Source organism: Triticum urartu, chromosome 5A (genome assembly GCF_056163025.1).
Source record: "Triticum urartu cultivar PI428250 chromosome 5A, HENAU_Tu73, whole genome shotgun sequence".
Lineage (NCBI taxonomy): Eukaryota > Viridiplantae > Streptophyta > Magnoliopsida > Poales > Poaceae > Triticum > Triticum urartu.
Genome location: NC_141877.1, coordinates 413247612 through 413261154, shown reverse-complemented (window position 1 = coordinate 413261154; position 13543 = coordinate 413247612). Strand labels below are relative to the sequence as shown.

At 46.1% G+C, this 13543-nt stretch overlaps 1 protein-coding gene across 1 annotated transcript; it reads right to left on the bottom strand.

Moving 5' to 3' along the window:
- Positions 1–959: 959 nt before the first annotated feature.
- LOC125529690 (F-box/FBD/LRR-repeat protein At1g13570) lies at positions 960–4575 on the bottom strand. Its single transcript, XM_048694118.2, has 4 exons — positions 3649–4575; positions 2191–2343; positions 1813–2092; positions 960–1251 (listed from the first exon to the last, which is right to left on the bottom strand). The coding sequence occupies exons 1-4, from the start codon at positions 4459–4461 to the stop codon at positions 1220–1222; spliced, it is 1278 nt and encodes a 425-aa protein (XP_048550075.2). The 5' UTR covers positions 4462–4575; the 3' UTR covers positions 960–1219.
- Positions 4576–13543: the final 8968 nt, after the last annotated feature.

Genomic DNA, 13543 nt, shown 5'->3' with positions numbered 1-13543 from the left:
CTCGCGAACAAAAAGATCCAACGCTGTGGTCGGCCACCCCGCGCGCAGCCGCGTGGCCGTCGCGTGCTGACCGGCCGCCGCAGCCGCACGGGCCGTCGCGGCGTGCTGGCCATGGCCTCGCGGGCATGCTGGCCGGCCGCCGCAACCACGGGCGTCGCGGGGGTGCTGGCCGCAGCCGCAGCTGAGCGGGCGTGCTGGCGGCCTGCGGCCGCGCTGGCTGCGTGTGGGCCGCCGGGCGCGCTTGACGCAGCCGCGGGCAGGCGTGCGCAGCCGGAGCCGTGGGCGTGCATGATGTGCCGCGTGCCCGGAGCTCGCGCGCTGGCCACCGCAGTCACCGCCGCAGCCGCATGCATGTGTGCTGGCAGCCGCGTGCGTGCACAGCAGCAGTCGCATGCGCGCGAGCTGGGCTGCTGACCGTCGTGTGAGTGCGCAGCAGCAGCCGCCGCAGCCGCAGGCTCACTGCCCTCGCTTCCACTGCAGCGCCCACGACTCCCTGATATGTATGCACAGAAGGTGTTCGATGAAATGTCGCATAAGAAGAGAGAAAATGAGAGCTGAAAATGAGGGCTGCGGTTAGGATGAAAGCGGACGCGCCCGGGCACCAACCAGGTACGTCCGCGGACGCATGCGGCTGTAGATGCTCTTAGATTTTCCTAAGCATAGTTGCCATACTGCTTACTAGTCAGTGGCCACCTCATTTTTTATGCGAACAGTCTAGCAACAGGGTAAGTGGAGTCAAGCAAAGTTTTACAATAATGTTATTGTACCATGACAAAACAAACATTTTCATGACAAATTATGTCGTCGCAAGGATGGCAGATTTCTTCAGGAAGTATTTTGGCAAAAACTGAAGTGGGCGGATTTGCCATCCTCGCGAAAGAAAATTGCCATCCGCAGACAACACATATTGCCATGCAAATCATTCGCATTTGCCATGCTCCACAACGAACGTTCGCTGGTTAAGCCGGTCCAGGTTTTAAGACCAAGTTGAATCTCATAAGAGAGTTAACCCGCAACAGCAGAAGTACCAAGAAGACAAGCTCAGTTCGGAAAAACAAAACAAACAAAACAGACAAGACAAGCTACTGCACTGAAGTATATCACAATTTTTGCGCCAGTGACAAGCAAGTTTCTTTCAGGACACAGAACTATGCCAGGGCTTTGGGAAAGCGATTTTCTGGATGCATTCCGGCGAGACAGCTCCACATACACGCAGGCTTCAGCTGCGAAAAAATGTGACACTGGCTTTCCCTGCAAGAGGAACACACTGTTTAGTGTTTACGCATAAAGCGAGAAATCGGGTTAAGACTATATAAGAAGATGACACACAAGCATCGACAAATGTGCGGTTGTGTAGACACATGTGATACGTTATCTTCTTGCCAACTTCTATGTACTGACACCATTCCTGTTGGTATTACGAATTATTATGGTATGCACGTTGTAAAACTTCTCAAGATTAATCCAATAAAAATAACAGTGTCAGATTGTTAACCAAGACTGACTTCAAAAGGTGTGTGGGTATTGTTTTAAAATTTTAAGAAATAATGTTCAAAGTTGCATATTGAAGCCTTGAACAGGTAAAGAAAAATGGACTGGAATGGGAGTGGAGCACTCAAATTTAATTTAACCTATATAATAGTCCAGTTTCTTCAACAGAGGCAATGCAAAGCCTCATCAGAACATGGCACTGTAAGTTAACTAACTCATAAGATAAAAGAAAAATGAAATCTGATGTGAAACAGACCAGGACCTTCTGGAAAAATGAATTAGGTTACAAAGTAAAATAGGATAAGACTGAAGAGTGTTTACCTTTAAACAGAATCTCGGCACAAGTCGAAGCTCTTCTGTAACTTAGTATCTTGTTCATTGCATCCTCATTCGACATTGAGCAATTCTCACCATGAGTAATAAATAATGTGCGAAAAAGCCTTGCTTTAGAGAGAATAAGCTCTATAAAAGTCATCTCATTTGGAAGCCAATGAATACCAGTCATCTGCACGAACTGAAGGTTAGCACACATGCCACCGGTCCACTGTGAATTTTGAAACTCTTCATGTGCCTCAAATTTCTGCTCGGCACTGTTGTCGATCTTCATGAAAACAAGTAGAAGTCATTCATTGAAAGTAGTAATGATGGCCTTCACATAATATAAATATAGATGACTTGTAACATAGCATTCAACATTACCAGTATTTTGAGTCTTTCAAGGTTTGGGGCATTCCTTAGTAAGCAATAGGTTGATAGAATGGAGGGAAGCTCACAAAATTGTGTATATAGTGTCAAGCTCTTTAAGTTGCCAAATTTGCATTGAAGCCTCTCTAGTATTATAGCCCCATTTAACTGAAAAAGATAAAAGACATAATGTCAGAAGTTTGGAACTCCATGTAAACCTAGAATCATTGAGCAACATTTTGCATTCTTTACTCCTGTAAGCAAAGCCATTCTATTGTGCTAGAGCTATAAGACAACTTTGGGCCACATGCATCCAAAACTCACAAAGGCGTTAACCCAGTTTCAGAAAATTATAGAAGTGTAGGAGAGTGGGATGTTACAATTTTGAAAGGCTCTCAAGTCTCAACACCCAAAACAAGAAGGACAGCTCAAGTAGTAAAGATAAATGAGAAATAATATATTAGCTCTTGTACATAAACTTGGAATATCAGTAGTGGCGGCCGGCAAAGGCTAAAAATTTATCTGTAAATACATATTAAACAGGTCTGTACAACAAAAGAATTGCAGTACTTTTGAAACACAAATATTTCTAGGATCACGACAGGGTTATTAAATATATACAACTTTGTGACTAACAAGCAACACAACAACTACTTCCTCTGTAAACAAATATTAGTGATCTAAAACATCTTATATTTGTTTACAGAGGGAGTAGGAAGCAATTTTGAATTTACTTTGCAAACAAGGTGGCTCGCATTAAGTTAGGATGAATCCTGATTGTCCCCAGCAGACAAATACTTGACAACAACCGCATCACTTTCGCAATATCTTGCATTCACAAACTTATGAGATTGGCAAAGTCTGCCGAGAGGATATACTAGGAAGATTAGGCACACCAAAAATAAAAAGAACCTTTACATGGCTGAGTCCCTAATGATATATGCAAGGAAAATTTAAAAAGGCGTGCCTAGGTGTGTGCTTAGGCGCACCTAGGCTCTAGGCGATAGTGCATAGCGCACTTAGACTCTAGGCGATAGCAAAACGCCTAGCGCTCAATTTGTGCATAGTGCACTTAGACTAGCCACAATGGAGAGTAACATACACATATCTCTAGACTATGTTACTACCTTCATAGTGGGTAGTAACTTAAGTGTGGTAACATGCAAAGATTCATTTATTAGGTTATAGACTCATATTGCATTGGGGCATGTGATGTTACAGTAACTAGCTAAGTTACTATAACTATCTCCCTCCTCATTAACTCATTGTCACATAAGCAAATTTGCTGAGTTGGACTCGATGTTACTGCTGAAGTTACTACCACTGTGGCTAGTCTTAAGCGTGTGTGTTAGTCAGAAAAGCCCAAGACGGTGGCAAAACACACAACTACTCCGTCTCATAATATAAGAGTGTTTTTGACACTACTACGGAGGGAGCAGTAAGACAGACTAAACTGAGAGAATATGCACGTACCGGTGAATGACGAGTACAAATCACAAGCCTCGTAATGTTCGAAAAGCCGGCGAGGAATTTGGCGAAATCGCGGCCCCCTAAATAGTCCAGTATATCAATGTTGGCAGAGTGCAGGGACGGAAGCTCCCCAAGGATCCAGCCCAAATCTTTGGACGAACTGATCTGTATCTCCTGGATATTGGGCCCCTGAATCACCCACTCCTTGAAGTCGCCCACGATTTTTACCTCCCAGAACACCAGCTTCTCAAGCGAGGGCGACGTGGCGATGATCTCCTCCAGTTGGTACTCCCCGTTCTCCCGGAACCGGACGCAGGTGAGAGCAAGTTTCCTCAGCTCCGGGAACCCCTCGAAGCCCGCGGGCAGGGGCGGGATGGCGCAGGCGTGGAGGCGGAGGTTGGTGAGCCGGCGGCAGGCGAAGACGGAGGCGGGGAGCGCGAGGACGGCGTCGAAGGAGATGGGCCTGAGGTTGAGGGTGTCGACGCCCCGGCGGGAGAGGACGAGGAGCCAGTCGTGGATGCGCGCCTCGGAGGGCTCGTCGAGGTGCGCCCAGAAGCGCCGGACGCGGCCGGGGCAGCGGAGGAGCACGCTGTCGACGGACCTCAGGTGCTTGGCCTCGTCGGGGCGGGGGAAGTAGAAGTCGATGGACGGGAGGTCCTCCCACCGGCGTCGCCAGGCGCGGGAGAGCGCCGACGTGCGGACGGCGTCCAGGAGGCCGACGCGGTCGAGGATGTCGTCGAGGACGCCCGTCGGCAGCGAGATCAGGGCATCCGCCTCCGCCACGGCGACCTCTGCCGACCGGCGCGGCATCGACATTTCTCACGTGAGGGTCAGGGGACCCCGCGGTGACGCGGTCCGAGGTTTCTCCTCTGGGAAATGTGTGGAACGCATGGGTTTTGACGAACGCCGCCGCTTTGGTGGTGTCCAGCACTCCACAGCTACGGCTTTCCTTTCGGCTCCACTCCGCACTCCGCAGAGCCGAACACGACACCGACCCGAGCGGGTCGGACTGTCTACCACCCACTCACTGACTTTGAGACCACCTCACACGGTCCTTCCTCAGTTAGTAGCATATCCAATATTCATGCCAGCGCAATCAATAAATTATTTTCTGTATCTAATATTAATGTACAATTATACATTACCTAATACTAACGTTCATGCCACAACGATCAATGTAAATTATTTCCTGTATCTAATATTAATGTGCAACCAATATATTACCTAATACTAGCACTCATGTCAGCGTATCTTTTTTTAGAGATTTCAATATAAGCTATATACGGAGCAAAATAAGTGAATCTACATTTTAAAATATGTCTATATACATCTGTATGTATTTCGTATTGAAATATTTGAAAAACTTATGTTTAGAAATCGATGGAGTATCTAACATTAATGTATGATTAAGATAGTATCTAATACTAACGTCCATTGCACACGATTACCTAATACTGCATCCGTCTTAAATTATTTGTCGTGAAAATGAATGTAACTTTTATTTCTGTGACAACTAATTTCGGACGGAGGCAACACTAGTTTCATAAATATGAGGCATCTTTTGCCCATCCCAAAACTCAAACGTGGAGAGAAAATTTTAATTTGTGAAAGGGAAATACTAGGCACAGATCGACCGGCAAAACGCCCCAATCGGTCCCCTCGTGATCCGTCTAATTTGCATGCAACTAACCGCCTGATTCATACGCAACTCGTCGTCCTTCTTCATGATCCCGTAACAACATGTCCATTCTTCTTGTGTGTGTGTGTTGTGTTCTATCTCCTTCCACACATGTCCTCGCCCCATCCACGACGGACGCACAAAAACTTGCACGCTTCCGTTGGTCTAACATGAGCCACGATGACGACTATTACACTAGCCCGCGCCTTGTCCTGTCCCACATGCAGCACCACCCCACACGCGCTCAACAACCGTCGGCCGTCATCGCAGCAGCGTCGGTAGGCTCGCGTGGTCACATATTGTGGTCGTCGCATGTCACATCGCAACATCGAGTCGGTTCTCCATTGCAGTAGGCGGCGCAACCCCACGGTCACCACTCGCCGCGGCACGCAGACACCGTCGTCGCACCTGGCCGTTGCGGTCACACGGGGTTATCGCCGTCGTAGCACCCGGCCGTTGCTGACACACGGGGTTATTGCCGAAGCCAACGCATGCCACCGTCACAGCTCGCCTCTCTAACGGTTCCAGCATGCGGCACGGTTACCCTCACAGCTCGTCACCCAGCCGGTTCCACAGGATGGCGAGACAACTATAGCAGCTTGTCGCTCTGCCGGTTACAGCATGGCGTGATCACCGTCGTGGCTCGCGGCCATGCCGGTTTCAGCTGGGCACCGTGGCGGTTGTAGCCTAGCACGATGATTGCGGCCTGAACTATAACGGTATTTTCCCAAAGAGGAAGGGGTGATGCAGTATAGCTATGGTAGGTATTTCCCTCAGTGATGAGATCAAGATTATTGAACCCGTAGACGAACCATGCAGCACCACGTAAACAGTTCCTCCACACAAACAACAAATACTTGCAACTCGGCGTAAGAGAGGGGTTGTCAATCCCTCACAGTAAAAAAGATAGGTAAAATTGTAGTAGATTCGATAAATAGATCTGGCGCGAATGTAAGATAAAATAAATAATAATAAATTACAGCAAGGTATTTTTGTATTTTTAGATTAATAGATCTGAAAATAAAAGCAAATAAAAATTGATCGCGAAGGCAAATATAATAAAGAAGAGACCCGGGGGTCGTAGATTTCACTAGTGCCTTCTCTCGATAAAAATAGCATACAGTGGGTAACAAACTACTGCTGGGCAATTGATAAAACTTCAAATAATCATGACGATATCCAGGCAATGATCATTATATAGGCATCACGTCCAAGATTAGTAGACCAATTCCTACCTGCATCTACTACTATTACTCCACACATCGACCGCTATCCAGCATGCATCTAGTGTATTAAGTTCATGAAGAAACAGAGTAATGCAATAAGAACCATGACATGATGTAGACAAGATCTATTTATGTAGAAATAGACCCCATCTTGTTATCCTTAATAGCAACGATACATACGTGTCGGTTTCCTTTCTGTCACTGGGATCAAGCACTGTAAGATCGAACCCATCACAAAGCACCTCTTCCCGTGGCAAGAAAAAATGATCTAGTCACCCTAACTAAACCAGATTCGAAGAAGAAATATGATGCTATAAGTAATCATGCATATAAGAGATCAAAAGGACTCAAATGACTTTCATGGATAAAAACATAATTTGATCATAAACTCAAGGTTCATCGGATCCCAACAAACACACCGCAAAAAGAGTTACATCAAATAGATCTCCAAGAGACCATTGTATTGAGAATTAAAAGAGAGAGAGGAAGTCATCTAGCTACTAACTACGGACCCGTAGGTCTACAATGAACTACTCACGCATCATCGGAGAGGCACCAATGAGGATGATGAACCCCTCCGTGATGGTGCCTAGATTGGATTTGTGGTTTCTGGAACGTGGCGGCTGGAATTAATTTTCATTGACTCCCCTAGGGTTTCTGGAATATTGGGGTATTTATAGAGCAAAGAGGCGGTGCGGGAGGCCAACGAGGTGGGCACAACCACCTGGGCGCGGCTGGGCCCCCAGGCGCGCCCTGGTGGGTTGTGCTCCCCTCGGAGCCCCCTCTGGTACTTCTTTGGCCCAAGAGGTGTCTTCTGGTTTAGAAAAAATCTCCAAAAAATTTCGCTGCATTTGGACTCTGTTTGGTATTGATTTTCTGCGAAGTAAAAAACAAGCAAAAAAACAGCAACTGGCACTGGGCATTGATGTCTACTATGCAACTTTATCCTTGTAGACGTTGTTGGGCCTCCAAGTGCAGAGTTTTGTAGGACAACAAGAAATTTCCCTCAAGTGGATGATTTAGGGTTTATCAATCTGTGAGAGGTGTAGGATGAAGATGGTCTCTCTCAAACAACCCCACAACCAAATAACAAAGAGTCTCTTGTGTCCCCAACACACCCAATACAATGGTAAATTGTATAGGTGCACTAGTTCGGCGAAGAGATGGTGATACAAGTGCAATATGGATGGTAGATATAGGTTTTTGTGATCTGAAAATGTAAAAACAGCAAGGTAACTAAAGACAAAAGTGAGTGAAAACGGTATTGCAATGCTTAGAAATAAGGCCTAGGGTTCATACTTTCACTAGTGCAAGTTCTCGCAACAATGATAACATAATTAGATCATATAACAACCCCTCACCAACAAAGTCACTCCAAAGTCACTAATAGCGGAGAACAAACGAAGAGATTATTGTAGGGTACGAAACCACCTCAAAGTTATTCTTTCTGATCGATCTATTGGGCTATTTCTATAAGTGTCACAAACAACCCTAGAGTTCGTACTAAAATAACACCTTAAGACACACATGAACCAAAACCCTACTGTCACCTAGATACTCCAATGTCACCACAAGTATCCGCGGGTTTGATTATACGATATGCATCACACAATCTCAGATTCATCTATTCAAACCAAGACAAAGAACTTCAAAGAGTTCCCCAAAGTTTCTACCGGAGAGTCAAGACGAAAATGTGTGCCAACCCCTATGCATAAGTTCACAAGGTCACAGAACCCGCAAGTTGATCACCAAAACATACATCAAGTAGATCACGTGAATATCCCATTGTCACCACAGATAAACACATGCAAGACATACATCAAGTGTTCTCAAATCCTTAAAGACTCAATCTGATAAGATAACTCCAAAGGGAAAACTCAATACATTACAAGAGGGTAGAGGGGGAGAAACATCATAAGATTGATGGCCCACAAGTATAGGGGATCTATCGTAATCCTTTCGATAAGTAAGAGTGTCGAACCCAACGAGGAACAGAAGGAAATGAAAAGCGGTTTTCAGTAAGGTATTCTCTGCAAGCACTGAAATTATCGGTAAGAGATAGTTTTGTGATAAGGTAATTCGTAACGTGTAACAAGTAATAAAAGTAAACAAGGTGCAACAAGGTGGCCCAATCCTTTTTGTAGCAAAGGACAAGGCTGGACAAACTCTTATATAAAGGAAAGCGCACCCGAGGACACATGGGAATTATCGTCAAGCTAGTTTTCATCATGCTCGTATGATTCGCGTTTATTACTTTGATAATTTGATATGTGGGTGGACCGGTGCTTGGGTACTGCCCTTACTTGGAAAAGTATCCCACTTATGATTAACCCCTCTTGCAAGCATCCGCAACTACGAAATAAGAATTAAGGTAAACCTAACCATAGCATGAAACATATGGATCTAAATCAGCCCCTTAAGAAGCAACGCTTAAACTAGGGTTTAAGCTTCTATCACTCTAGCAACCCATCGTCTACTTATTACTTCCCAATGCCTTCCCCTAGGCCCAAACAATGGTGAAGTGTCATGTAGTCGACGTTCACATGACACCACTAGAGGAAAGACAACATACATCTCATCAAAATATCAAACGAATACCAAATTCACATGACTACTTATAGCAAGACTTCTCCCATGTCCTCAGGAACAAACGTAACTACTCACAACTCATATTCATATTCATAATTAGAGGGGTATTAATATGCATAAAGGATATGAACATATAATCTTCCACCGAATAAACCAACTAGCATCAACTACAAGGAGTAATCAACACTACTAGCAACCCACATGTACCAATCTGAGGTTTTGAGACAAAGATCGGATACAAGAGATGAACTAGAGTTTGAGAGGAGATGGTGCTGGTGAAGATGTTGATGGAGGTTGACCCCCTCCCGATGAGAGGATCGAAGGTGATGACGATGGTGACGATTCCCCCCGGAGGGATGTTTCCCCGGCAGAACAGCTCTGCCGGAGCCCTAGATTGGTTCCACCTCGAGACAGCGGCGCTTCGTCCCGAAAGCTTCCTCCTTATTTTTTTCCAGGGCAAAAGACACCTTATACCAAAATATGGGCATCGGGGGCCTGCCAGGTGGCCCACGAGGTAGGGGGGCGCGCCCCCCACCCTCGTGGACAGTGGCTGGCTCCCCTCTGGTGCTTTCTTCGCCCAATATTTTTAATATATTCCAAAACTGACTTTTGTGGAGTTTCAGGACTTTTGGAGTTGTGCAGAATAGGTCTCTAATATTTGCTCCTTTTCCAGCCCAGAATTCTAGCTGCCGGCATTCTCCCTCTTCATGTAAATCTTGTAAAATAAGAGAGAAAAGGCACAAGTATTGTGACATAATGTGTAATAACAACCCATAATAAAATAAATATTGATATAAAAGCATGATGCAAAATGGAGGTATCAACTCCCCTAAGCTTAGACCTCGCTTGTCCTCAAGCGGAAGCCGATATCGAAAAATATGTTCACATGTTTATAGATAGAGGTGTCGATAAAATAAAATACGGACACGAGGGCATCATGATCATTCTTAGAACAAACAACATATATATAGTCATATGATTTCTTATGCTAAAGTATGAATCAGAAACTTCATTGACAGCTAGCAAACTATAATCTCAGTCATTGAAGCAATTGCAATTTATCATAACATCGGAAAGAGTCAATATAAGAGCTTTTCAGCAAGTCCACATACTCAACTATCATTTAGTCTTTCACAATTGCTAACACTCATGCAATACTTATGGGTATGAAGTTTTAATCGAACACAGAGAAAGATAGGGGCTTATAGTTTCGCCTCCCAACCTTTTACCTCAAGGGTAACGTCAACAATAATAGTTTATGAAAACCCACATCCAATTAGCTATATATATCAGGATCTTTCCATCACACAGTGTGTCGGGGGTTTGGTGCGACATATGCCAACGGATGGCTTATCATGGTGGGGGCGAGTAGAACGTCGCCGGTGCCTGGAAATGGGATGAGGCGAAGACATGCACGCCGGCGAATCTTACCTAGCTTCGGGGCTCTCCGGGGAGATAATACCCCTACTGCTGCTCTGTGGGGTCTCCGCATGATCACTATGGTGAAAGTGTTTACACAGTTGCTCCTTGAGCTGTTTTCTGGTGGTAGGAGAGGGCAAGGCTAGCTCTCTCCCTTCTATACGATCTGGTCTAGAGATAATGGGTTCCAACCCTTTGCATGGGTGCCCTGGGGGGTTTATATAGGCCTACCCCCAGGGGTACAATGGTAATCCGGCTGGACGCGGGCCCAGCCGTCAGTGCCTCTGGCCTTCGTCTTCTCTGCCGACCGCTGGGGCCCGCCGACTGGCGGACCCCACCGACCGGCCTGGTACGGAGCCGACAGGCCGTGTCCGCCGCGGGCGGGTCTTGCCGGCTACTGATAAGCGGGTCTTGCCGGCTACTGATACCGCCGAACCAAAGTATGACATGCTGGTAAGCAGTATGACTTATATCGCCCACAACTCACTTGTGTTCTACTCGTGCACAACATCAACGCATAAAACCTAGGCTCGGATGCCACTGTTGGGAAATGTAGTAATTTCCAAAATTTTCCTACGCACCCGCAAGATCATGGTGATGCATAGCAGCGAGAGGGGAGAGTGTTGTCCATGTACCCTCATAGACCGAAAGTGGAAGCGTTAGCACAACGCGGTTGATGTAGTCGTACGTCTTCACGATTCGACCGATCCAAGTACCGAACGCACGGCACCTTCGAGTTCAGCACACGTTCAGCTCGATGACGTCCCGCGAACTCCGATCCAGCAGAGCTTCACGGGAGAGTTCCTGAAGGAAATATGCCCTAGAGGCAATAATAAAGTTATTATTTATTTCCTTATATCATGATAAATGTTTATTATTCATGCTAGAATTGTATTAACTGGAAACATAATACTTGTGTGAATACATAAACAAATAAAGTGTCACTAGTATGCCTCTACTTGACTAGCTCGTTAATCGAAGATGGTTATGTTTCCTAACCATAGACATGAGTTGTCATTTGATTAACGAGATCACATCATTAGGAGAATGATGTGATTGACATGACCCATTCCATTAGCTTAGCACCCGATCGTTTAGTATGTTGCTATTGCTTTCTTCATGACTTATACATGTTCCTATGACTATGAGATTATGCAACTCCCGTTTACCGGAGGAACACTTTGTGTGCTACCAAACGTCACAATGTAACTGGGTGATTATAAAGGTGCTCTACAGGTGTCTCCAAAGGTACATGTTGGGTTGGCGTATTCGAGATTAGGATTTGTCACTCCGATTGTCGGAGAGGTATCTCTGGGCCCTCTCGGTAATGCACATCACTTAAGCCTTGCAAGCAATGCAACTAATAAGTTAGTTGCAAGATGATGTATTATAGAATGAGTAAAGAGACTTGCCGGTAACGAGATTGAACTAGGTATTGAGATACCGACGATCGAATCTCAGGCAAGTAACTTACCGATGACAAAGGGAACAAACGTATGTTGTTATGCGGTCTGACCGATAAAGATCTTCGTAGAATATGTAGGAGCCAATATGAGCATCCAGGTTCCACTATTGGTTATTGACCATAGACGTGTCTCGGTCATGTCTACATTGTTCTCGAATCCGTAGGGTCCGCACGCTTAACGTTACGATGACATTTTCATTATGAGTTTATATATTTTGATGTACCGAAGGTTGTTCGGAGTCCCGGATGTGATCACAGACTTGACGAGGAGTCTCGAAATGGTCGAGACATAAAGATCGATATATTGTACGACTATATTTGGACACCGGAAAGGTTCCGCGTGAGATTGGGACAATACCGAATCACCGGGAGGTTATCGGAACCTCCCGGGAGGTATATGGGCCTTATTGGGCCTTAGTGGAAAGGAGGGGAAAGGAGCAAGGGAGGGGGCGCGCCCCCCAAGCCCAATCCAAATTGGGAAGGGGGCCGCCCCCCTTTCCTTCCTCCCTCCTTCCTCTTCCTTCCCTCTCCTACTCCTAATAGGAAAAAGGGGAGTCCTACTCCCTGTGGGAGTTGGACTCCCCCTTAGGGCGCGCCACCCTCCTTTGCCGGCCCCCTCCTCCACTCCTTTATATACAGGGGCAGGGGGGCACCCCATAGACACAACAATTGATCATTGATCTCTTAGCCGTGTGCGGTGCCCCCTCCACCATAATCCTCGATAATATTGTAGCGGTGCTTAGGCGAAGCCCTGCGATGGTAGAACATCAAGATCGTCACCACGCCGTCGTGCTGACGGAACTCATCCCCGACATTTTGCTGGATCGGAGTCCGGGGATCGTCATCGAGCTGAACATGTGCTAGAACTCGGAGGTGCCGTAGTTTCGGTGCTTGATCGGTCGGGCCGTGAAGACGTACGACTACATCAACCGCGTTGTGCTAACGCTTCCGCTTCCGGTCTACGAGGGTACGTAGACAACACTCTTCCCTCTCGTAGCTATGCATCACATGATCTTGCGTGTGTGTAGGAAAATTTTGAAATTACTACGTTTCCCAACAGTGGCATCCGAGCCTAGGTTTTATGCGTTGATGTTATGCACGAGTAGAACACAAGTGAGTTGTGGGCGATATAAGTCATACTGCTTACCAGCATGTCATACTTTGGTTCGGCGGTATTGTTGGATGAAGCGGCCCGGACCGACATTACGCGTACGCTTACGCGAGACTGGTTCTACCGACGTGCTTTGCACACAAGTGGCTGGCGGGTGTCAGTTTCTCCAACTTTAGTTGAACCGAGTGTGGCTACGCCCGGTCCTTGTGAAGGTTAAAACATCACCAACTTGACAAACTATCGTTGTGGTTTTGATGCATAGGTGAACGGTTCTTGCTAAGCCCGTAGCAGCCATGTAAAACTTGCAACATCAGAGTAGAGGACGTCTAACTTGTTTTTGCAGGGCATGTTGTGATGTGATATGGTCAAGACATGATGCTAAATTTTATTGTATGAGATGATCATGTTTT